The sequence below is a fragment of the Elgaria multicarinata genome, chromosome 1, assembly GCF_023053635.1.
Source record: "Elgaria multicarinata webbii isolate HBS135686 ecotype San Diego chromosome 1, rElgMul1.1.pri, whole genome shotgun sequence".
In the NCBI taxonomy this organism is placed as follows: domain Eukaryota; kingdom Metazoa; phylum Chordata; class Lepidosauria; order Squamata; family Anguidae; genus Elgaria; species Elgaria multicarinata.
The window spans coordinates 120,087,514-120,114,880 of NC_086171.1; the positions used below are offsets into that span (position 1 = coordinate 120,087,514).

Sequence of the window (27,367 nt, forward strand, 5' to 3'; positions counted from 1 at the left end):
CCAACACAGTAGGTGCTGTGACCACTTGCAGCAGCAACAGCAAAAACAAGAAACCCTTTAAAAAGAACAACTGTACAATTGCCGCAGCTAATTCTAAGCCCTGCCCCTGAGAAACTGTTGGATAATTTCTCCTCCCTCTGCAGAAATTCTGTAAAATGAATTTTGGGAGAACATTTGCGTACAGCAAATTAAAGCCAGCAAATAAAAATAGAAATAGCACAAAAAGAAAGTGCAGAAATTACAACTCCCTTTAAAAACTCTCTCTCTCTCTCTCTCTCTCTCTCTCTCTCTCTCTCTCTCTCTCTCTCTCTCTCTTTCACACACACACACACACACACACACACACACACACGAGATAAAATATTCTATCAGAGGTTTGTAGCTTTTCCAGTTCAGCTCATATAGATTTGTGAAGCAATACATGAATGCGGAGCACACTGAGAATACTGTGTACAGTTCTGATCAGCACACCTAAAAAAAAAGAAGAAGGTATCATAGAGCTGGAAAAAATGCAAAAAAAGGCAACTAAAATGATTAAGGGGGTGGAGCACCTTCCCTATGAGGGAAGGTTAAAACAGCTGGGATTGTTTAGCTTGGAAAAAAAGAGGCTAAGGGGAGACCTGATAGAGGTGTACAAAAACATGGTATGGAGAATGTGTATAAGGAGACATTCCCCCCCCCTCTCAAAATACTAGAACCCAAGGTTGATTGGTGGGAGATTCAGGACAAATAAATGGAAGTACTTTTTCAGACTATGCATAGTTCAATGCATAGTTCAAAGTGGAAGGCAAAAGGAAGAGGGGCCGACCAAGGGCAAGATGGATGGATGATATTCTGGAGGTGACAGACTTGACCTTGGGGAGCTAGGGGTGGCGACAGCCAACAGAAAGCTCTGGCGTGGGCTGGTCCATGAAGTCACGAAGAGTCGGAAGTGACTGAACGAATAAACAACATAGTTCAATTATGGAATTCCCTACCACAAGATGTAGTATTTGGATGGCTTTAAAAGGGGGTTGGATAAATTCCTGGAAGAGAAGTCTATCAATAACTACTAGCTCTGATGGCTATATGCTACCTCCAGTAGTGGAGGCAATAAGCCCATGTGTACCAATTGCTGGGGAACATGGGTGGGACTAGATGGTCTGATCCAGCATGGGACTTCTTATATTCTTATGTGGATGAGGGGGTGGGTTTTGGGGGGACAGGGGAAGAATGATGGCATTAAAGTGATCACTTTTGAATAGTCAAAGCAATATTCATAGGCAAATGTAATTAAAGGCAAGGGATCCTAAGCGTGATTTTAAAGTACTGTCTGTTGCTTTTGGATGATTATTAGATTATAAAACATTGAAATGGAGGAAAGGGTAATGGGAATAACTGTGAGTCAATTGTACCAGTGTAAGTGAAATAAGATTAAAGCATTAGTCTTCTATGCGCTCGATTAACAAGAGGATTAAATGCACAACAAGTCATAATAATAACATTGGGGGTTGATTTCTTCCTTGCTTTGTTGGTGTCATAGTGGGGCTAAGTCTGTTTTCAATATGCAAGCGGAAATTTCATTAGTATGCCTAAGCAGTGAGGGAAAGAACCAGTAATGTTCACGGCTTCTTTTAAAGTAGTTAGAGGTGGGTTGGAAGAGAGATTGCTGCTTGCAGTGAGCACACGCATCCCATCTTACCCTCTGTTTAACAGGTTTTGAAGACATATTAGGTTGGATTCAGACACACCCTTGCATGAATGGAAAGTCTCCTTGTGCGTATGGATGGAGCTCCCTACAGCCACTGTTCTTGAGGGTCCCCCATCCATCCATAACAGATTTTCACGGAGGCTGCACTAGGAAGGAGGAATTGGTGAAAATCCCCTCCCCCTCTTCCTCCAGCAGAGGCATCATGTTAGCGGAGTGCCGCTCTCAACAAGTCTGAATCCAACCCTGTATGCCTTTAACTTAGGCCCTTTCTTCACCTAAGGGTTATCCCAGGAAAATGTAGGGCTCGTCCCTGCCTGCTCCCGGGATCCCCTGTGTGTCATTTGCATGCACAGGGATGATCCCGGGACGATCCCTGGAAAAAAGGCAGGTGTAGAAATAGCCCAAGAGAAATGATCCCTCTTTTGAACCACTTTCAACTCTCTTAAAAGCTATTGTCTCTCTCTCCCTTAGCATGCGATAGGCATTTTACTGGCAGGTTGCAAATAATTGGTGCAATCTAGCACAGAATTTAGTGTATTTAAACCCGCTGTGGACAGTGGTGCAATCCGTGCTTCACTTGGTTCTGTGCAGCCCTCATTTGTGTTGGATGTATTCTTCCTCACCCCTGTTTATTATTTAATTTGAATGTATAGCCCACCCCATCGGCAGGGCTGATGCACACTTCTAAATTCCTTCACATGATGGGTCTGTGACCACTTGGGGAAAGGTTAATGTGAAGCAGGATTTACATGTGATGTACCGGCAGCTATTACCATGATCACCGGTTCTGGAAATGGGTGCTGGCTCATTGCAGACTAATGCACACACTGCCCTTTCTTGGAGTAGTTGTATTCCCGTGACTCCTGTGGTGTGGAAGAATGCAGCTGTGTGAACTAGTCTCAGATATTCAGATGAAGACATGGGATGGAAGAAGCAGGATCACACACGCACATCTTGCTTCCAGTGTTCGGCTGAAAGTCTGCATCAGGCCTACATGTGTACAACAGTGTGTATGATGTTGTGAACCGCTTTGACTGTTGGGTGGAATAGAAATGAAATGACATAAATACATGTAAAAATAAGCTGGGCTCTCTCCATGCAGTCAGAAATAGTAGAAAAGTGAGGTCGCTGTTCACATCAAGAGAGCCCTATATGCCTATAATTGTTTGCAAAGAGGCTCTGTGCCGACCATCAGCTGAAGCGCGCACAACCCTCCTCTCCCTCCTCACATCCACTTGAACATCTAAATAGGTAAGGAAATCAGACAGATCCACCAATAGATAAAGAATATATGTCAGTTTTAGTCTCTGCTCTTACTTACTGCAGCTTAGCACATCCAAAGAATCAAATTTTCCTTCTTCTTATTGAGCAGGATCCAATAGAGTGCAACTGCTAACATAAATTATAGCGCACTAGTGCAAGTGGCTCTAGTGCAATGCCAACATTAGCTGGCACACTGATTTCCCTGGAAAATTGACATGCCTGATAACTCTATTGGTGTTGTGCTAGGTAGCTTATGCTAGCACAATGTAATTTATGTTGGCCATTGGATAATGTCCATTGTATCCCTGTCATTTAGTACCATGCTATGAACTTTATTATTAGGATAATTCCAGCTCAGTTTGCAAGAATTTCAGAGGAATCCACTTCCAGACATCATGAACAAGTGGTGTGTTATGCCACAGAGGATGACGTATACCCAGAAGATAAGCTTGGGTCTATGCAGGAAAGGTGCTCACAAAAAGGGGATTAAGCTGCCTTGAGTGCCATTTTACTTGCAATCCTGTCAATCAATGAGTCAATCAATACCTTAGTCTGTTGTGGTTGTGTCCAATGGGGAATGCCTGTTGGGGAAAAGTGTGTGTTGTGAGGCAGGATGTTAGAGATATCATATGAAATCAAATACCTCATGCATCACTCACTGGAATGGTAATGGAAAGGCTTGTATAGCTTCCTTCATTTTTCACAGACTTACTGACAGCAGCTAAATTTGCTCTAGAACAAATTTACAGGTCACGGTGAATTCTACATTTGCTGCGTTAGTTTCCAGTTAGGGACCTGGTGACATGGGAAAATTAGCCACCATAGTCCTGCTCAGCATGTGATCCACCAAGCCAGACACAGTCTAGCAGCCATATATTTCAGCCTAATATCGTACAGGCTCAGTACACTACCTATGTTGAACTATAAAATGGTAGATGAGTGTGTGAGAGAGGTGGGGTGGGGGAGAGGGAGGGAGAAGCACCTGGCAGACAACAAAATAAGGATAGGAGCCTGGATTCATTCTGGTTTGCCACAACTTAAGTTGTGCAGGCCTCATCTTTCTGATAAAGGTAGTTCAGCACCAAGAAACCCTGAGAACGTATTTGAGTGTGCTCCCTATTGCTTTCCAATTGGAATGAGAAGCATGACCAAGGAGCAAAGTCCTCAAAATACAAACTTCAGGGTAATCCTATAGAGCTCCGCAAGGTCAGAGCACCAAACATATCCAAACATCTGCCCTGCACCAGTTGGCAAGGCAGGAGTAAATGGGGAGAGGCGGGTAAGAAATAAATATTATTATTATTATTATTATTATTATTATTATTATTATTATTATTATTTCCTCCATTTTTTTAAAAAAACTTTCCCCCCTTCCATAACTTGCAATGGGAGGGAAATGATTCAAGTGTCAGCTCCATAAATCCACCTGGGATGGTGTGTGGTTGGTGCCTGGGAAGGAGGTAGGATCCAAAAATTCCCCTGCTCCGCTCATGCCATGCTCCTTATCCCTGTCTCCCTTTTCTCCCTCTCCAATGTCAGAATGGTGAAGGCCACAGATCTTTCTGCATGGAAAGGGAAGGGAAGGGTGGGGATCTGAGACTGCATTTCCCCCTTTGAGGTTGGAGCTCTCTTTGACCTCAAAGAGGGAGATTCAGTCTATGGCCCTTGGGACCAAAGGATTGAACTGTAAGGGTATAATCCTATCCATGTTTAGATTGAAAAAAAGTCCTACAGCTTCTAGCATTCCACAGCTAGCATGGCTGGCTGGGGAATGCTGAGAGTTGTAGGCCTTTTTTCTGTCTAAATGTCCATAGGATTGTGTCCTAAAAATACTAAAGTGATAAAGGCGTCAATGTGACCTGAATAAAAGATATAGGCTGCAATTTAGCATTAAATTATGCATGTTAAAAGCATTCATTTCAGTGGGGATTAAGTGTGCATAATTTTGCAATGGATTATGGCCATTTTCCCTTACCTGGAAAACTGTAATTATATATACAAACACACACACACACACACACACACACCTCTTCTTTTAATGTGGTAATTTCCATATCTTTGTGTATGTTGTTGGTGTTGGTGTTTGGAATTTGCTATTTCTCCAAAAAAACCGAAGTACATGAAAAATAAGAACTCAATCTAATCAAATTAAGAAAAACACACGCCTAATTCTTCAAATTGTATTTGGGTTAAAATTTTCTTTATTTTCAGTGGATTGGACCAATAATAATAATGATGATGATGATGATGATGATGATGATGATAATAATAATAATATCAGTGCATTATCTATTGAAAGTTAAGCACTTAAAACTGCTTTATTTCAATAAGAGGTTGGTAGGCATGGGCGTAAATATTCCCCATTGAAATAAATGGGATTTAGATTAAGTTCAGTAGTATCATGACCTCTAATATTAAATATGCTGCTGCAGTTCCATTTAAATAAAATTTAAATGCAAAAAGAAAGAAAGAAGCAATAAGTGCTTCAACTTGGAAAACTCTGTTTGCCCAAAGAGGCAGCCATCAAAATGTCTCTCTGCTCTCCCTCATCATCTGATGATAGAGGAATAGCACTGTTACCATCTATTAGATCACAACAAGATAGTTGCAGCCTACATCTGAATTCATGCAACCAATTTGTGCACAAGGGCTCAGACATTTGGCTCTTGCCACAAAATGATTTCACCTCCCAATAAATCACCTATTTGTACACAACAAAGCTATTAACAAGCCATGTTGTTGCCATAATAGACAAATAAATTACTTCGGTAAATTAATGGGCGCTGCAGATTAATTAAACCTCTGTCAGATGCATCTCACTTAACCAAGGTTGTTTTGTACAGAAGAAGGATTCCTTTTCATTACTCCCCATGACCTGTAATGATTGCTAATTTATAATCTTCTTATGTTTCCTGGCAGGGTGATATCCAGCAGCTGTTGATTGTTGCTGATCCCAGAGCAGCGTACGACTATTGTGAGCACTATAGCCCAGACTGCGGTTCCCCTGTGCCCAATGCTCCTCAAGCTCAAGAACCTGAAATTGACGAGGTGAGTAATGACTCATGTTTTATTAGATTTATTGCACCTTAATGGGCGTACTGGATTCATGTTATCATGAGAGCATTTATTTAAACATCTATTTACAGCTGAAGGGGATGCCTTCCTTACTAATACATGTACTTAATTCTTTTTTAAAAAATGTGCTTAATGTTACTTTCTATAGATTATTTTTTATAAATAAATGTTATCTATGACAGATCGCATACCGTTTCCATAAAAGAATATGATTATGTATATCAGTACGTATGCATTAATACATTCTTTGAACTAGACTAACATCTTTCTTTTGTGTGTGTCCTAAATTAGTTGTACCTACGTTATCCCCTGGTCTTCAATCTTGCCTGCATAGACAATTAATTCTGCCCAAGTTGCATAAGGCCCAAGCAGGGCTGTTTTGATCGCTTTCAGAGACCTGAAGATGTCCAACGGCTGGGAGAGAATGTCCTGCCCTGGCAAGTAGGCTTCCAGTGGGTGTTTCCACTCAGTACCAGCAGAGGTTACTGGTGGGGTGGGTAGTTTTTGCAGAACAAACTTTTAATGCAGCAAAGAAGCAGACAAAGACAGTCCTCTCCTCCCATTTCCAACTCCAGCGAACTCACCACAGTCTTGGTTGTGTACCAGTTGCCGGACCTCCACTGGCTGCCTGAACCTGCTCGCCATGCATGTCAAGCCACAGGCGCCCAGTGAGTTGCATGTGGCCACCTGATCCCTTGCCAAGCTGCCATTTTGCCCACAGAAGGCAGCTTTGCCCATTTTTGTAAATGCCCGTTTGTGCAAATAGTGGCCGTAAAGCGGCCGTCTACCAAAAATCACAGGTGTAACTTGACCAATTACAACTGTAATCTCGCACAAATGACCTCTCTAAGGCCGCCGTTTGTGCAAAAGGGCATTTACGAAAGAGGCTGAGCTACCTTTTTTTACACAAAATGGTGGTTTGATGGACTAGCAGGAACTGGCATGTTTGCCCAACTCAGCATGCACAGAGCCAGGCAAGTGCAGCAGTCTGCGGACTTGAGTCTGGGAGGCCAAATTGGGGGGGGGATGTCCACCAGACTCCATCCCCTTCCCAGGTCCCCACAATATGCCTAACTCCAGCACTTCTCACCAGTCTCAAGCAGAGGGACCAGCCCAGTCCATATATTACTTAACTGTTCTTGATTGGAAGTGCTTGTACTTTCCAGCGCCTAGCAGAAATCATTGTATTTGTCTTAACAGATTCAAAAACCCCTTGATATTTTTGCAGTACACATTTTTAGGCCATTAATTGACAGGAGTCAAACGTGATTTGTGAGGGGGTAGTAACTGGCCACTGCTGTTGATTGGTTACTGAGAAGGAAAAGAGTCCCCAATTTTTACCAATGGGAACCGGGTTCAATCAGAGGCTGGGTGCAGACATACTTGGTGGCCCTCTGCTGCGATCTGACCTCAGTCCCCCTCTGACGCATTAGCAGCCCTGGGCACCATGACAACAAGACCTAATTCACAGCTGTAGTATTGATAGCTCTTGTTATGCGGCTCCTGTGAGTAGAGTGAGGCTGTGATGGAATCAAATCAACTAAAAATTAGGGATGTGCTCCGCTTCTAATCGGACCGGAGAAGCAGGAGCGGAGCGGGGGGCTTCGCCTGCCCTTAAGGCGGAGGCGAAGAGGATTGGGGGGCTGGCGGAGCGTGGCGAAGAGGATCGAGGTGAAGGTGGATCGTTCGCCTTGATCCGGAGCTCCGCCGGAAAGGTAAGTGGGGTTTACCGGGCCCTGCCGCTGTCGCTGTCGCCCATGCGGCGACAGCAGCAGGGCCCGGTAACGCCCCCCGCCCTCCTCTCCCTTACCTGTCTCCGTCCACGGTCCGTCAGTGTCTCCAATTGAGCCCGTGGTTCCAGCAGGAAGTCTGGGCCGCACTTGCGGCCCAGACTTCCTGGTGGAACCACGGGCTCAATTGAAGACGGCGACGGACCACGGACGGAGGCAGGTAAGGCCCCCCTCCTCCTTACCGGGCTCTGCCGCCGTCGCCGCATGGGCGGCGATGGCGGCAGGGCCCGGTAACCCCCCCATGGGGGGGGACCGGAGCTCCGATCCGGATCCGGAGCTCCGAGCGGAGCGGAGTGGGCACAGGTGGAGTGGGGGTGGGGCGGAGCGGGCCGATCCGAAAATGGCGGATCTTAAAGTGAAGCGGAGTGGGGGGTTCATGCACACCCCTACTAAAAATCTCTTTAGTGGCATTTTTTTAAAAAGAAAAGAAAAAGAAATGAAGACTGGAAACAGGGGCAATTCAGGCACTGGGTCCAGGCCTTTCACTGACATACCCTCCCTGCTTCCAAGCTGACTTCTAGAAAATAGGCTGCTGGCATGTTGTCAATGGGTGAAACAGCGCCACAGCTGGAGCGGGAGGACTGCAGCAGGGCAGCGGGATGACTCAGATTACGCACAGTAGCTTAATAAACTGTGCTTATTTGTCTGATCATGTGGGGGATAACAGTACCTGGATGCATATACTTTACCAACTTCCCCCATTTCTCCCTGAACCCAACAAAGGTTTTGCCCCATTTAATTTGCTAGTCAGAACTCTGTTTTGCTACAACCTGCTAAGTTCTGTATTTTCACATAAACACACCCACACCCACACCCACCTGTTTGTCCCAGCTTTTAGCGGAATGCATCCCTTATCCAAACAAGTGATTAGTAGTCCATTTCTGGATTTTGTCTTGAGACAGTGAGTGGGTTTAGATGTCTAATAACCCATAATGGGTTAAATAAGCCATGATGGCTTATTAATCAAGGGTTATTGTGACATGTGTTGGGCTTTTTTTTCTTCTTCTTCTTTTTACCCACAGTGGCAAAATAAACCACTTTGACAAGCCATATCTGCAGAGTGGGTTCTCCCAACATGAGTTATTGTGTTGTTGGCAGTCATGGTGGGTTATTTTGGTCACCTATCGAGTCATTTGCCAAGGGTGGTCAAAATCATCACTGTTGCTCTCCTGTAGGCAGCAGATCTCTTTTTCCGTGATCTGCCTAGCAACTGATTGCACTTGCATCCTGACTCTACCTTGACCCTTCCTCTGGCAGTGTGCTCTACAACCTCAATCAAGTGGGACAGCTGCACAGGACTGTCATTTTGTGTTGTGTTCATCCTTACTGGGGATGATGTGTATGATGATTTGTCCCGCGCATGCAAACCTCCATGAAGTTATAGCTGCCCCCCCCCCCCCATGTTTTTTGGCGAAAAGATGCTTTTGCTCACTCAGCTTTGTCAGTGCACAGGGTTTTGAATGGGCCTCATGCACAACCCTGCTAGAGGAGGCTGTGTATGAAATTTCATCCCGATCCTGCAAACTTCCAAGGGTTTATTTGCGCACCCCATTTATGGTGCATCCAGAGTTTTCGCTCCTTTGTGTATAATCACGCAGGGTTTTGATGGTGCATCTGGTGCCTCCTGACTAGGGAGGCTGGAAATTACATTTGGTCCCGATCCTGCAAATTTTCAAGGGTTTATTTGCACCACCCCCTTTTTGGTGCACGCTGACTGCAGCCAGGAAATCAGAAGGCGTTTACTTCTTGGGAGGAGAGCAATGACAAATCTGGATAAAATAGTTAAGAGCAGAGACACCACACTGACAACAAAGGTCCGCATAGTTAAAGCAATGGTATTCCCCGTAGTAACCTATGGCTGCGAGAGCTGGACCATAAGGAAGGCTGAGCGAAGGAAGATAGATGCTTTTGAACTGTGGTGTTGGAGGAAAATTCTGAGAGTGCCTTGGACTGCAAGAAGATAAAACCAGTCCATACTCCAGGAAATAAAGCCAGACTGCTCACTTGAGGGAATGGTACTAAAGGCAAAACTGAAGTACTTTGGCCACATAACGAGAAGACAGGATACCCTGGAGAAGAGGCTGATGCTAGGGAAAGTGGAAGGCAAAAGGAAGAGGGGCCGACCAAGGGCAAGATGGATGGATGATATTCTGGAGGTGACAGACTTGACCTTGGGGGAGCTAGGGGTGGCGACAGCCGACAGAAAGCTCTGGCGTGGGCTGGTCCATGAAGTCACGAATAGTCGGAAACGACTGAACGAATAAACAACAAAAAGGGTTTTTTCTCCAACATGTGGCATTGTACGAAGCCAGGGCGATCAGGAACCGTGTAGGAGTTCAGGAACTGTGCCTTTGAAGTTGTTGTTTTTTACACACACACACACACACACACACACACACACACACACACACACCTCCAGTATTAGAGCAGCAAGTCCTCCAGGAAGGAAGCCATTTTCTTTCTTATACTGGGGTATGCATGCACTCATACGCAGTTAGCAGAATTCGTTCCTGGCTTGCAGCCACAGCATAGCAGCAGCAACCAGCTGGATAATAAAAGCCAGGGCAGGGCATTATGGACTCACAGTAGTTAAGGGTTTTAATATGATTTTAGCGTGGGGGCATGTTGATGGCTCAGGGCACCAAATGCTCTGTCCTCTGATTCACACCACCATATCAACAGTGCCATAAAGAAGCATAGGAAGCCTTATACAAAGCCAGAAGGTTGGTGTATTCAGCTGTGTGTTCTCTGTACTAATTGTTAGCAGTTTTCTAGGATTTTAGACAGGGGTCTTTCCCAGTCCTACCTGGAGCTGCTGGAGATTGAAACTGATAATTTTCTGTCTGCAGGCCATGTTATCTGCCACTGAACTATGGCCCTTCCTCATATGAACTTTTGCAGGAGTTAACTAAGATAATGGGCTAAGGGTCTCCCCATTCGCCTCCCTCCCCCCCACCTCCATCTACAAATAGATCCATACGTTTGCATGGAAGTACAAAATGGGATTCATGGCCTTCTTTGGCAGGGACATGCACAAGCACCAGGATCACTTGTGCCTTATGAATCTCACTGCATTCTAGCCTGATGAAGCATGGTCACTTGTGTTTTGCTCTATTTATTTATTTAAATGTATATCCTGCCTTTACATTAAAAGCAGTACTCAGGATGGCCCTGGTTAGGCCTCGAGTATTGCATCCAGTTCTGGGCACCACACTTCAAGAAGGATGCAGACAAGTTGGAGGGGGTTCAGAGGAGGGCAACAAAGATGATCAGGGGTTTGGACTCTAAGCCCTTTGAGGAGAGACTGAAAGAACTGGGCCTGTTTAGCCTGGAGAAGAGAAGACTGAGGGGAGACATGATAGCCGTCTTCAAGTACTAGAAAGGTTGTCACACAGAGGAGGGCCAGAAACTCTTTTCAATCATCCCAGAGGATCTCTTCCTGATCATCCCAGAATGCAGGACACAGAATAATGAGCTCAAGTTACAAGAAGCCAGATTCCGGCTGGACATCAGGAAAAACTTCCTGACTGTTGGAGCAGTATGACAATGGAATCAATTACCTAGGGAAGTTGTGGGCTCTCCCACACTAGAGGCATTCAAGAGGCAGCTGGATAGCCATCTGTCAGGTATGCTTTAAGATGGATTCCTGCATTGAGCAGGGGGTTGGATTTAATGGTCTGATAGGCCCCTTCCAACTCTACTATTCTATGGTTCTATGAGAAAGGAAATGAAGATTGGAGCTATTGGAGACTCTGGGTCTTGAATCAGGCGCTTCAGTGTTTGAGGTAGGGACCTTGCACAGTGGTGAGCTATTCAGCACTGTGGGTGCTCAGGCTTCAGCAAGGGCAGAATACAATATTGGTATTCAGTGGTTAGTGATCAGCAAGCATTATGAAGCCACTATATTGACAAGGCCTTCGGTCTTTGTCTGCTCAACAGATTAGTACACTCTAGGCTCTAGCTTATGTAGGATCCAGTTCAAGCCTTCTTTATCCAGGTTATGGAATGGCATCCCATGTTAAAGCTTTTTACATGTTAAAGGGGCTATAATGGAGGAGGGGGAGGGGGATATGGAGAAGAAGAAGCCTTTTGAATGAGTGTGAGAGCTTAGCCTCTCCCTCTCCCTTGGAAGGTTTGGAAAAATCTCAGCACTGACTTTTGTAAATATCCCCTCCGCACTGTAAACTCAAAAGCACTGAACTGCGTCCAGACAAATCACATTAGCTTAGCCACATCTCAGAAGTCAGAGACGGAAAAAGACCTGTTTAGTCATCCACCCCCTGGCCTTCTCAAAGCTGGATTGTTCCCTGTCGTATATATTCTGGTGAGCAGTCCAGTCTGGTTCGAAAAGGCCTCCTAGCAAAGGCCCTTCAGTGCTCTGCTTGGAACAGGATCCCATAGCCTCATAAATCTCACAGCCTGACTGGAGATGGAGAAATTGCTCTCAAATGGGAGCTCTGCTTCATTTGTTTTGGCCCTGGCCCAATTGCAAAGATTATGTGAAAGAAAGGAAAGAGATGCCTTTAAATGAAATGCTTCTTTCAAAGGGAAGACCCAAATGAAGCCTAGCCAGGTCTCTTGAGGGACTCCGTGCGCCATTTTTTACCATGCTAATTTAGCTCTCCTTTTCTCCAGAGACTTGCTGTCTTACTGGATCTTTGCTTCTTTAGAGACCACGGTTGTACGAGACCCCATTTTCATGTCTGGCATGCAGGATTGAGCTATGCCTGTAGGGCTGAAATCTGTAGAGATAATAAACTTTCTAGTTAGGAAAGCATTTTAGTGTATTTCCCGGGGGCAATTAGAGTAATGAAAATCATAAATATTCCAGTAACCATTGATTTTTGAACAGTCTTTCGGAATTAACTTCTTCAGTGCAGCTTTACCTCAAATTATTTAACTTGATAAGGATTTTTACCTCTGAGCTATGCTACATCAAACAGGACAGAGGCAATGTGCTGAAAGGGCCGCTCTTTCAGGAACGCTTTGGAATTCTTTCACGAAGGCTTATGACAAGTCAGAACCATCGGTTCTGATCTGATTTTAGTTTGGGTTTAGTCTGGCCTTTGCTAGACCTACCTTAAAAAGCATGACGGAGGAGGGGAGAGCCAGTGATGCAACTATCGTGGGCTGTCGCATTAGTCTATATGTCAGGCGCGACGAGCTCACGAAGAGAGACGTTGCGCCGCCATTTTTTATTGTTTAAAGGGACAGTGCGCATGAACGCTCGTGCGCCCAGGTAAGCTTTTTTTAAAAAAAAACCCGGTTTCCCCACTCCCCCCACCCTGCGCCCCATGCACAGCTTCTCCCGGCTATGCGCGAGTAGTTGCACGGAGCCGGGAAAAGCCACAGAACGGGCTATAATGCTCGTGGTCTCGGGCTCAGCCCAAGACTGTGGGAAAAATCGGGCTTAAAGGGGTAGGCTATATCCCGGGGCCAGGGAGGGTTGATCCCTCCCTGAGCCCAGGATCCCCTGTGCATCATCTGGATGCACAGGGGTGATCCCGGGTATCAGCCTGGGGTATAGCCTGGTCTAGCAAAGCCCTCTTTCTGGTGTGTCATTTTCTAAGATCTTGAGTGCAAAATGACCTCATTCATTAATGTGCATCAAACCACAGAGGCCTCTCTGGCCAGCTTGGTGCAATGGGGGAATGAATGGGCATCAAGTTTAGATTCAGTCAGAACCCTACATCTATTGCTAAATTCCAAATATTTCCAGAATTCAACAGAATTTATCTTCTTTGAGGAATATGGATCATGCTGATGGTTACACAAGAAGCTAGGACTAACTCTTAAAAACTGTTCCAAATGGCTGGTTGCTGTTTAATTAAAATGCAATGATATCATAGATGCCTGCTGCCCTGTGAACAGATGGCATGATACAACTTATCTGACCTCAATTGCTATATTTTCTGTAGAGAAAGTGCTGCCGCCTCTCCTCCTGGGGTGTATGTAGTATGGTTGGCAGATCAGTCCATTGCTAGTCCTTGTTACTTTCACACATATTCACTCAAAAGCCAGTTCCTGTCCCCTTTCCGCATAAATTCACTAACTTTTAAAGAAAAATATGTGCTTAAATTCAGATGTAAATATGTATTGTATTTTTCTCTCAAAACGCGCATTTCTACATGCATTTTGAAACATTTATTTAGCTGAGAATGATGTCACAACCATCAGAGAAATGCAAAACCCGATGGAGAGCTATGTTTCAATCTCCACATTCGTCTGGGGAAGTGCAGATCAAATCTGTTCCTATTGGAATTCGCAAGCATCCCGAGCGTGTGGTCTTCTCCACTGTAGAAAATGGCCAAATAGATAGGCCTGAAAAATTAAACTTACAAAGACCCCATTCAGAAGACATCTTAAGCCATGGCTTTAACCACAGAGGTTAAGCCAGAATGCCAGGTTGTGTTCAGAAGATGTGTGTGAAAAAACAAGCCACAGGCAGGGGCGGAACCGCCTCTGCCTGTGGCTTGTTTTTTCACTCCCTCATGGGGTTTCCCTTCTCTTCCTGCACCTGTGTTCAGAAGATACCTTAAACCGTGGCTTAAACCATGGTGATTAAGGCAAAAAGCCTTATTCACGGTTGTTAAAGCCATGGTTTAAGGTGTCTTCTGAACACAACCTGGCTTTCTAGCTTAACGAATGTGGTTAAAGCCATGGTTTAAGGTGTCTTCTGAACAAGGCCATTGTGTTTTATAATTTCATTATCCAGACATGGGAACATTCTGATTATGTGTTCTCTGTGAGAGCAGCCTTCCTTATAGACCACTTTCAGAAACTTACCATCTTGTTCGAAGACTTATGTTCCTTCCCTCTGCCATGCCATAGTGTATGAAACAGTCTGTCTGGAAGCTCAGATGAACTGTAATGGTAATTTGCACAACCTTCCTTCCTCTTTGTGTGTGTGTGTGTGTGCGTGCGCGCATGTGCGTGTACCTGAGAAATTACATTAAATGCCTGCTGGAAGTGTAGATTATGAATGGGGGAGAATTTCGTTCAGTTCACATATTTAGGCGAATTTGCCACATTCACCCTTCCTGAAGCAGCATGTGAACTGCAATGTAGCTGTCCTTCCATGTTTCTCCAGAATTTGCAGTAGGTTCAAAAATGTGTATATCAGGGAGAATTGCTCATGAAAATGTGTCTATTAGGGACATGTGTGAACTAAAATGTGTATACTAGTGAAGGAATATACTAAAAAGCATTATACAAGCGAAAGCTGCTTGCAAAAAATGCATATAATGCAAAGGAGTGTAGGAAAAAATGTGTATATGGAGAAATGCATGCAAACATCCATTTATTTCTGTAAGGACGTAAACAAAATATCTTAACTTGGATGGAATGAACTGAAGGAAGGAAAAAAAGAGAAACTGAAATTGACCCATTTGCCCATCCCTGGTGTTCCTTTCCCTCCCCTGTTCCCCAATGTCTTATTACCTATGAGCTGCTACACCAACCTTTCTTATTTTGAATTGTTTAGTTACTCTATACATGTATTCTTCTCCAAACGTTCTAATAAATTCACACCCCAGAACTCTTTTAGAAATTAAAGATAATTCAAAAGTTCAGAATATTTTCTCCCTTGTACTACCCACAAAATAACCCCCCGTTTCAAAGCAAACAAGCTCCCGCCCACTGGCCCAACTTGGAATACCGTATTTCTTCAGTTCTAAGATGCACTTTTCCCCCCCATATAAACATCTTTAAAAATGGGGTACGTCTTAGAATCGCAGGCATGTCTTAGGGTTTTTTTTTTCTGTTGGTGGTACTGAAATTAGTGTGTGTCTTACAATCGATGGCATCTTACAATCGAAGAAATACGGTAGTTCCCACAGTTCAGTTCATTGGTAAACTGCTGCTTCTAGAAAGCACCTAATGAAGAAAACAGCCCTTTTCACTGGGACTGCATGATGATCAGGTTGTGTAATAGAAATATGCTTCTCTCTCTGGTAAAGGAGCCATGAGGTCACAATGGAAAGATCGTATTGCATCAAGGAATGCAAGGTTTTATTCATCCCTGAACTTTGCATCAAAATGCCCGTCCATGTGCAATAATAATTACAAATAGATCTTTACTAGGGATGCATAGCTTTGTTGTAACTTCAGACATTCGAAAGATGTGGCAGGAGAGGTAAAATGTTTCCACACTCCTGATGTCATGTTAGAAAGGAAACTTGCATGGGGAGATTATGCACATTGTTTCAGCAGCTGGAGCTTGAACAATCCCCCCACCCCAGCCATATGACTTTCTTTTAGGAAGTTGCATTAGAAGCATGGTACAACTTACCTGTGCTTCCTCTCCTGGATTTCAACTCCACTTGGGACATTCTGCAATTTGCTGATCCGTTTAGATCCAGACTCAGCCTTTAGTGCCTCCAGACCTTGGCATGCACCAATGATGTTGCTGTGTGCTGTGAGAGTCCCTGGCATGGATGTTCTTATTTCAAATGGAGCACTCATTTTTCTGCCATCCCACATTGCATATCATACTGGGGAGGGTGGCAGAAAAGCTCAATTCCTGGTCCCCCTAAATGTGGCCAAAGCAATGCTAGAAGCCATTGTATATGTGTATCCAAGTATATTAGAAACATGGGAAATGATTTTTTCTGGTGTTTCTGGATGCACAGCACATGCACATAAGCATCTTGGAGAGAGGTGGGCAATTTATGGGCCTCCAGATTTTTTTGCCCTCCAGTTCCTATCATTCCTCACATATTGGCTATGCTGAATAGGCCAAATGGGAGTTGTAGGGCAAAACATTTGGAGGACTACAACTTGCCCATCCTCATTTAGGAAGTCAGTCCCGGCCCTGGCCTTTATTTATACCATGACTGTGGCCTCTAGCTTCTGGAGCACAGTAATGATGCCTTTGTTGTATGGAAGGGCCTTGAGGCCCAAGGCCAGGTGGGTGAAACTGTCAGTGAACCTCCATTCCTTCATCAAATTGTATGGTATAATGAACCAAAGGGAAAATCAAGAACTCTGCCCTAATGCATGTTGCACACATAAGAACCCTCCACAGATGAACTTACCCCAAGCTACATTGAGCTACATCATGCTACGTTGGAGAGGGAACATACCTAAGTGGCAGAGCACATGCTTTGCATCCCAAAGGTGTTCAGAGATTAAAAGGGTCAGGTAGCAAGCAATGTGAAAGACCTCTGCTGGAGACCCTGGATAGCTACTGGACAATGCTTCTTAGATGAACAATCTGACATGATGTAACCAACTTCCTGTGTGCCAGAAGCATCAAACAAGGCACATTACAGCAAGGTGCATGCAGTACAGAGAGTTCCAGATGATCCATCCAAGGGAGCCAAGACACACATGGCAGGGAAAGGCATTTGAGTCTACCAGATACATTGCAAGTGGCTTCATTCTCATAGTTTCCATGCCTGCATGAAGATGCCGGGAACATTATAACTGGCAACCACACATCTTTGTAAGACAATAGACTTGCTGCATTCCATTTAGGTGAAAACAATAACCAAATGTTCTCTCCATAGTGTACTGTGTAAAAACCTTGGCAATGATATGAAGACTCAACTTTTCCCAGGAGCAGACTCCATTTCTTGAGCTCATACTCTGAATTCAGAGGACGGACAATTGTCATGATTTCTGGAGCTGAACAAGTTGTAGTAGTTTGCAGGACTGTAGCCCTGTTCAGGTGTTATGCCTGAATAGGGTTTACTAACATGTGTAAGAGCATGACGCTGTGCATGCTGGGGCCCACTGTCATGCTCTTATGTGCCGGCTCTGCCGAGTTGAGCGGAGAAGTCTACAGAGGTTTTCTATTCTCATGTGCTTGAATGTGTGTAGAACCCTTTGAATGATTGAGACACCTGATAAAGCAGGATTTCTGGTTGCATGGAGGCATCTACCTGTACCTGCTGCAGACCCCCTCCCCCACTCAACAAATGAAACTTAAGACATTGGTGGCAGGGCTGGCATGTGCGGCTGTGCCCCCCTTATACAAGTTAATGTACCGTATGTGCGGATGGTCCACTGTACCACCTGATTGGGTCCCACTCCAATTGTGTGTGGGTTCAACTTCATTTTAATCTCTCCTGAGACTCACAAAGCAGTGGGGCAGCAGGCTTACATGGCAGCCTGGTCTCACCATGGCATAGCACCACCATGTGTTTTGGTGGATACTTATGAAGAAAGTGCCATCTAACTTTGCACACCCTTGTAGTACTGATGTAGCTGATCCATTATGGTTCTTCATTAGACCTCTCTACTTATTCACAGGTAGACTCCATTGGAGGCCATTCTACTGTTAATCACATATGTACACATTTGGTAGTGGTATGTCTTTTCCCCAAGAGGAACACAGATAAATAGATTAACAACAGAGTAATTTCACATACGCACAATTTTTCATTTGTGTCATTACACTGGCTTAGATTTTCCACACCAAATGTTCCCCTAGGCATTCTCCTCATTAGACTTATATATAAATTACAGCTAGATCTATACCCCATTTCAAATTGATATGATTCCATCATAGTGATGCTATATGCCTTTTGCACATTTATACTTCAGATAGGGATGTTGCGAACCTCTGACTGGGTCTAGTAGTCTGGTGGACACCCCACCCCCCCATGTCTGCCCCCTCAGACCCAATTGGGCATTCCTGGCACTAGCCCAGACCCTGCTGGAGTGCCGGCAAGGCCTCTAAAGCACTTGACAGCCACCTGCCTTTGTGTTGAAATTGTGCACTTCACCCCCTGCATCAGTGGCAGCCTTTAACCATGCATAAATGAGGCCTTTATGGCCACCATTGACACAGTGGAGAGGGGAAGTGTGCAATTAATGCAGGGGGGAAGTCCACAATTTTGGAATGGCAGCTGCTGAGTCTTGCCAGGCCAAGCTGAGTCTCAGAAGATGCTCACACAGCCTGGCGAGCAGGGGCAGACAGTGGCGCCGCTGGGGCAAGAGCCTACCGAGGTTCACCAACCTCTAAGCTCGGATCCCACACAATGAGATCTGTTGCAGTATTTTGGATAATACAGAATAAATAGTGGGACACAACCCTAGAAAAGTGGTATATGGATTGTGTGATGGGCCCCAAGAGTTATCAGTGCACTTCAACAATGATAAAAACCACGAGTGTACATCTCACCTATGTCAATTTCTCTTCTTTTGGGGGGCAGATGCTTGAGCTGGAAAAATCATCACTGGCAGGGTAGATGTTGTAGTAATTAGCTAAGACATGGATTAATGACCTGTGAAATATCATAAAATCACATCTTTAAGGCATCTTGATGGCTCCAGGCCAAGTTTTCCATAATCACAGGAAAACTGTTTCTGAATTTCAGTGCAATTGACTTCCTCAATAGGCAATTAGTGATGGTTGAATGCCTCTTGGGTCAATTTGGAATACAGTCAATATTTATGATTTCTCAGTGGAGAAAAAAAAATCATGTTTTTCCTGGCTAGGGTTGTTAGCAAATATTCACTGATGGTGCCACACATATTCTTTTATTGTCTGTTGGAAAATATAGTTGGGCCTCATGTTCCACTGCATGAAGCATTGAAATTCAACTAGCCTCTTTCCCCCAAAACACATGTGGCAATGCACAGGAGTGGGGGGACCAGTCCTAAGACAATCAAGAGAATTGATTGACCTGGATAGAAAATATACTCATCAAAGAAAAGACTGCTTTGTTTTGTGTGACCTGAGTTCACAGAGAGTAAGGAGTTTCAATGTAGAGAGTAGCCAATGAAGAGAAAACAAATCTCTTCTCTTTTCTCCCCCAACTAGGTGCCAGCAAAAATGAATTCCTAGTGAAATTTATGTTGGAGGTCACAGTGCATAATTTCATCCTTAGTGTAGGTGTGTAAGCAATACATCAAGAAGTCTGTTAATACATTTCAGGAGGGGCAAAAAACCCCAACCCTGCTGTAAGCTGCTCTGAGCCCACAGGATAGAGTAGGATAAAAATCAGATCAATCAATAATAAAGTTATTTTTTCACATTTCCATGAAGTTCAGGCCCAGTTCTCATAAACAGTGGATAAGATGGTAAACTTCTTTCTAGATTGTACCACTTAAGTCTAGAGGGTGGGGGAAGCTCATATGATTAAAAATTCCTTAAAGACATCCCCATATGTAGAAAACCAGAGGCCAGAAAGAAGGCTGGGCTGTAATACATTCCCCTGACATCAAGTTTTCTTAGTGTAAGATTGAATTTATTTATTTATTTATTTATTTATTTATTTATTTATTGGTATGGAGAATTCTATCATGTGAGCCCCCATCTGCAGTCTGAAGTGGTTCAATCTAGAAAGACATTGACCAGCTCAGCTGCTAAGCCTTGGAATATGTGTGTGACATTTTAGATGCTTACTCTAAGCTGTGATCAAATGTGGGACGACGGGCTCCTTGGCATGGAAGTTTGATGTTTCTCTGCCCTTCCCTAAACACTGGAACAACTTTTGCAGGGTCAGTTCCCTTCCCTTTGGAGTCAGGAAAACTAGAGTGCATAGTGTCAGTATAAAAGGAGAAAAAGAAAACAGGCTGTTTATGTACAGGATGATAAGGAAAGGTTAAGAGTGCAGTAGCCAGCCAGGGTGGTTTTCAAAGTAATCCCCAGAGAAGACTCAGTACAGGTCTCGAAGTTCAGAAATCCCAGCTCAAATTGGCTGCTTCCTCTTGTCTTTTCAACTATGGCTGTCAGAGAACTAGGGGACAGCAGAAACTGTGATGTCTCCACCTCTGTTTTCTAGCAAATCTGAGCATTCTATCAGGATAGCTTCCTCATTGGAATTGTCATGTCCTGGGCATTCTGAGATTTAAGGTGAAGGTACTACCTAAAGCGCTGCTGTTTCAGCACCAATTTGATTGTGTTTAGAAAGAAAATGGCTCAAACAATGACCATGTTTCCACAAAGAATTCAGAAACTGAGAGACTGGGATTGTATTTTCGAAAACGGCCGGTAATCATTTAGAGAGATAGGGTGAATTCAGGCCACTGAGGAAGAATGATTTTCCAAATGATGCCCAGTGAATCCACAGCCTGCTTATTTTGAATCCAGTTCCAAATCCAGCACTGAGAACCTGTGTTGGACTGGGACTCTGAAAACCCAGGTTCTAGTCCCTAATTAGCCATGACATTCACCGGATGACTTTTGGTCAGTCACTGACCTTTAGCCTAACCTACCTACCATGGTTGTTACAAAGATAAAATGAAGAGGAGGAGGATAATGTACACCACATTGGGCTCCTTGGAGGAAAGGCGGGATATAAATGTAACAAATAAATTGAATAAATAAATGTATTAGCCCTTGATTCACACTGGACATCCCTCAAAGTGTAATGGCCCTGTCCACATATTTGGACTTCTGCCCTATTGCAAAATATTTAACAATGATCTCAGCCATATTTCATATGGACTGTGTATTTCTACTCTGTGAATACAATGAACAACCAAAATGCAACTTTCTTTCTTTCTTTCTTTCTTTCTTTCTTTCTTTCTTTCTTTCTTTCTTTCTTTCTTTCTTTCTTTCTGTGACCTTACATTTTGTCGAAATGTCAAAGGCAACATCCTAGAAGAGCTAAAATATTTTCCAGTTGATTGTGTATGATGCAATTCAGCCCTCTAAATATCTTTGCTTTTTATGTGTGCTTTCGCTGGTTCTCATTCATGAATGACTGGCTTTTCAAACTGTGCCTCTGGCAATGCTTAGCATAAATATCAATTTACTCACTGTGCGCCTTTTTCTTTTTTTTAATTCTAACATACTTGGCACACTTTTTTTTTTTTGATTCAGTCAATGTTTCTGTTTGTTTTGTGGTCTCCAAAGAACTTTTTCTAACCTGCCCTTAGCAATTTTATTAGCCACAAGATTGGCACAGTCTGGGGCAGTCACCAATTTTGCTTTCAGACAGATCCTATCATTGTTAATAGAAATATTATTAAGCTGTATGCAGTCCTGTTTAAATGCTGAGTAGCAGCTGTTCTGAGTGCTAGAAATAAATAAGAATTTATTTATTTATTTATTTATTTATCCATTACATTTTTATACCGCCCAATAGCCGAAGCTCTCTGGGCGGTTCACAAAAATTAAAACCACAGTAAAACACCCAACAGTTTAAAACACAATTACGAAATACAGTATAAAAAGCGCAACCAGGATAAAACCACACAGCAAAGTTGATATAGGATTAAAATACAGAGTTAAAACAGTAAAATTTAAATTTAAGTTAAAATTAAGTGTTAAAATACTGAGTGAATAAAAAGGTCTTCAGCTGGCGACGAAAGCAGTACAGTGTAGGCACCAAGCGGACCTCTCTGGGGAGCTCGTTCCACAACCGGGGTGCCACAGCGGAGAAAGCCCTCCGCTTTGTTAAGAATGCTTAACAATTATACAGTACCATAGCTCAGAGGCAGGACATATTCTTTGTATGCAGAAGGTTTGATGGTTGTTGTTGTTGTTGTTGTTGTTGTTGTTATTATTATTATTATTATTATTATTATTATTATTGCGAGGAACCAAAGATGGCTTGCATAGTCCTCCTCCTCCTGTCCATTTTATCCTCACAAGAACCCTGTGAGGTAGTGCTAGGCTGAGAGCCAGTGACTGGCCCAATCTTACCCAGTGAGCTTCATAGCTGAGTGGGGACTAGAAGCCAGGTCTACCTAGTCCCAGTCCAACACACTAACCACTACAGCACCCTGGCAGTCAATCCCTGGCATATGCAGTTAAAGTGATCAGGAAGCAGGTGATGAGACCTCTTTCCAGAGACCACGCAGAGCTGCTGCCTATTAGAGAAGAGAAAAATATTGTCCTGGGTGGGCAAATTGCTTGACCGGATATAAGGCTGCTTCCTATGTTCTTTCTGAATGCTCAAAGTGCTGTGTGCAGGGATGTTGGAGGAATCCATTTCAGGGGTGCAGCTCAATGAACTTTCATTGGATCAGCCCCCGGACGTAGGCTCATTTTCCTCTGTGTAGCCTGACTAAGCAGGATGTTCCACTACAAGAGTGATATATAAGAGACAGGAGCCACACTACTGCTTCATAGCGGTATTGAAGTGCACTGACAACTGTTGGGGCCCATTGACACATAACATATAGCACTTTCATACCACTACATCCTGCTTGGTGTGGCTCCTGCCTTTTATATACCGCTTTCATAGTGCAATATCCTGCTTGGTGTAGATGAGCCCTTAGTCTGCAGCTAGCTGGGCTAGCTAGTGGATTTTCCACATTTCTTTTAATTTGCGCAACTTATAGCTGAACTTTGGGCAGATTTGTGTAATTTGCACAAACTGCACTTACAGCCATAATTTGTGCAAATGACACAAATTGTGGCCACATTTTTAGCAGAGTTCTAGAAAAAAAATACACAACTACACACACACAAAATACACAGATAGTTCTCGGTGTACGGGGAAAACCTGTGGCTCGGCTCACTAATGCAAGCCAAGTCAGGCATGCCACAGAACTCTGTGGAGCCCCAAAAGGAGCGTGTTCCCAGTGATGGACATCCCTATGTGACATATGAAGCCTTCACTACTTGTGACCCTCCAGGCTGACCACAACCCACTAGCCACGTATTCTGGCCTGCAGAATGCCTGACCGTTTTTCTTTAGTTTTAGGCTCCTCACAAAAACAGGTTTCTAGAGCTTCCCTGGTCAGCTGCCATAGGAACATGTATGTGCCCATTGATCCATCTAGTTCAGTTTTGTCCACACTGACCGGCAGCTGCTCTCCAGGGTTTCAGACAGGAGCCTTTCCCAGCCCTATCAAGTGATGCCAGTGCATCCGCTCACAGATTAGATTTTTTTCCTGTGATGCAGAAACTTACGCAAATAATTCCATGAGAAAGTTTGCAACAAATTATATGATTGATGTTGGTACATAAGATTTAGTATATTGTTCCCCCATTCCATTTGACTTTTCCTCATGTATATGTATATTTTCTGGCATGGCACATGACTTAGAAGAAATATGTGTATCATCCTGCATGTGAATTTGCGTGACTTTGGGGGAAGTAAAATAATAAAATCCAGAAGTCTGCAGACTCTGCGCAGCCTGGGGAGGCCAGTCCACAGCAGATTCCGCAAGTCAGTTTAATAGAAATCCAAACTCATTTTAGTCCGTCTCAAATTTCTTCAGAATCCCTAATTACAGCAGCTCTGGAAATGAATGATTCTGACATATATGCCATTTCTTAAAGATGCCCCCTTTTGCTGGGTGTTTGTTGAAAAGAAATCTAACAAATGTGTCCTTAAAAATATAACAGCCTGGGCATTTAAAGACAATCAAAACACCTCACCCGGACTGATCCAAAATTGGACACGTAGCAATCTAAGTCGTGTGGTCAAAAATCTGTACAATTTGTAGAGTTCATTTAGAATCTGTAAACCCAGCGACGAGAATGTTCCCTATCTATCCATCGTACTTAAATGCTTTTTGCCCTCACCTTCCATTATAAAACAATTGTAGTGAATTCAATGAAGTTTTCGTCAGTGACAAATTTTCATTCATTTTTGTTTATTTGCCCAGAGACACACATGAATGCATGCAATTGAGCCTCCTTGGCAGACTACTCAGAGGAGACAGACATTGAGGTGTTACATTCCTTTGTGGACACAACCTATTTGTTCTCTATCAATAGAGCTTTCACACAGCCAGCGACAGAAGAGATTTTTATTTATTTATTTATTTATTTTAACAGAGTTGTGCTTTTTAAAATCACCTTCAGGGAAATGTGCAGTATTTAAAAGATGTCTTCTTTACATATTTTAATTTGGCTTGGACACTCTTAAACCTATGCATTACAATGAATTAAGTACTACCGAAGAGCTTGAGAAATTTATTTTCCCTTTATGACTTTATTTAGGGTGGCGAGAGTCAGAACTTAGTCATGAAAGAGTTGCCATCTGGCTAGTTTTTTGCAAGTTTGGACCCATATAGTTTTAATGGCCTGTCCCTCAGAGCCATAAAACGGTGGTAATTCTGCATGGATCCCTGTTAGGCCTCAGGCTGTATAAGCAGGGCTCTGATAGGCCCAGAATCCCAGAGCCATTGCCACCACCATCATTGCCAGGCTGTTATCATTTTATAGCTAAAACTGCTCAACTGTTTGGGCAATGTAGCAGGTAGCAATGTAGCAGGTAGATCTTGCTAACCTTTTCTTAGTGGGGTTCCTGTGCTTTTAACAGTATTACAGCAGGCAGAAATTCTACAAGTGAAGTCTTTCCCATCATTGCATCTCCATGGGAGGAAAAGCTGGACCGCTTAAATGTATGCCTGGCACTGCAGCAGTTAAGCACAAAGGAACATAGCTTGAAGGGGGGTGTCCTTCTGTCCTCTGCACAAAAAACAAAAGTAACACAAAACCTTTCCAGAAATCCTGATAGGTTTGCGCATAGTCCATGACAAGAGACCATAATGCCTACCTGTTGCCTATCAACAACAGTTCTCGTTTCTCGTCAACCCACAGATTTAGCTCTCATAGCGTAGAAAGAATTGTGGGCTTGTATTACAATTCATTGTGTCATTGTTGCTCTGGATAATGCTTTAAGTATTTCATTTATTATTGTTATTTACAACACACCTACATTTATCTAGACACCGTACAAATATCAAAACATGGCATAGGCCCTACCCTTAGTGGTTTGCAACACGGGTAGGAATCAGTGATGAGAGTTGGCCTACAACTCTCATCACTGGCTATACTGGGTATTAGGGCTGATGGGAGTTGTAGGTAAAAATGTCTGGAGGGCAACATGTTTTCCACCCCTGCCCAGGTGCTGTGCCATGGCAGTATCTCAGTTCACCTTGCCCAACCTGATGCCCTCCAGATGCATTGGACTGCAACTCCCATGATTCCCAGACAACATGGCCAATGTCTATGCTGGCTGGGAATTATGGGAGTTGCAGTCCGACACGTCTGGAGGCCACTGGGTTGGGGAGCATTAATAGAGATTGTCAGGAGCCAGGGGACATGTAGTTCCTACTGCCAGGAAGGGAACCTTCTAAGGAACTCAAGGGCTGTTGAACTACATTTTCCAGAGTTTGTGTCACCCCAGATACTAGCATGTGCAGCAGGATTCAGGATGCCAAGAATGATGAGCTGTGGGCTTCCATGGTTTCTGAGGCCCTGGGTTTTTGTAAATTTTGTCATAAGCCCTAACAGTTGCTGCCATCACTTGGGAAATTTGAGGGTCACAGAAAGGGAAATGAAAACAGGAGACAGGTTTGCAGTAGGGAACTCTCTAGGCCTCATTGTGCACCTGAGCCAGGGACCATCATATGTTGGGTGTTTTCTGTTTAGAGTGTATTCTCTGTTCACAGGGGGAAACAGTGAGGTCAACGCCTGGCCCCTATTTTCTTTCATGAACTGAATGTGTCCCAGACTCAGATGAACCAATTGAGATTAGTGGGCGAGGTCAGTGGGTATAAACCCCCTTCTACAGGTCTTTTCTACAGGAATGAACAGGGAACAACATTTGTGTTATTTTTTTAATGCTGTGAATATCAACATTTTGTGGGTAATTGGGTTTTGCTATTGTTTGTTGTCCATAAAAAATAAAAACAAGTATTCACTGATGGAAGTCAAAATGGCTTTAAAAGGCATGCTACTGAATAAGATTCTGAATAAGATTGAATAAGACTGTGAGCATTTTTGTGTGTGTGCGTGAACATGGCAGGTGCCATTAGTCTTAGATATGTTCCTCACATAAACGTTTGCTTACCTTGCATTTAATTATTAATAAATATACAGTTTAATAAATATGTTTTTGGGGAAAGGGATTTATTTTCTTTTTGGCTGGGAAATAACAAAATGCACATTAAAGTGAGATTGCTGAATTACTGAAAGGTAATCTCCATTTTCTTTTCTTTTTAAATGCAAGCTTTCATATACAACCATTGCATCTGATGAAAAAGCACGAGACATTGAAGCAGTACATTTTAAACACTTGTCCTTAGGTCCCGTAACTTTAGTGGCCTCCTTGATACGATTCAGAAAACAGGCCTAGAATTCTTTTGTGTAGGGGTTTATGACATACTTCGAGCAATAATGTGGACGTTTCCTATGCCAGGGGTCAGGAATATTTTTCCTGTCAAGGTCTACGTTACCTCAGACAAACCTGTTGGGGTTTGCATTCCAGCAGTGGGTGTGGCCAGAGCCAAAATGGGCCAAGGTCTGTGTGCAGCTATTGGCTCACAGGTTCCCTCCCCACCCTTCCTTTGCTGTGTCTTTGAGTTATGTGTGGTTCACACTCCACCATCATGGACTGACATCCTTTGCATCGCCTTCATGAGTTACCCGATATAATTTCATTTGGTGTCGTATCTTTGGTTCTAACTCTGCTGGATTTAAGAGCTTAAAACCATTTGACTCAATTTGTAGGATAAGGTGGTAAGCCACAGGTTGGTGCAGTCATTTCTATGGCCAACCTATCCATGTAAATAACTGTGTGTCTAGTCAAGTCATATAACACGAGAAACAAGGCACCTCAGACGATTTCAGCAACTGCTTGTATGATTAGAAAAATCGCACTATGCCACTGGAATTGTTATTCCCTGT

General features: G+C 43.6%; 1 protein-coding gene across 4 annotated transcripts in view; it reads left to right on the forward strand.

The window, feature by feature from the left end:
• COL11A1 (collagen type XI alpha 1 chain) overlaps positions 1–27,367 on the forward strand; it is a 301,741-nt gene that overhangs the window by 92,302 nt on the left and 182,072 nt on the right. For all 4 annotated transcript variants that reach the window (XM_063135577.1, XM_063135570.1, XM_063135593.1 and 1 more), the window contains exon 5: positions 5,873–6,001. In XM_063135577.1, coding sequence (XP_062991647.1) covers positions 5,873–6,001 — 129 coding nt within the window. The remainder of the gene's footprint in view (positions 1–5,872; positions 6,002–27,367) is intronic.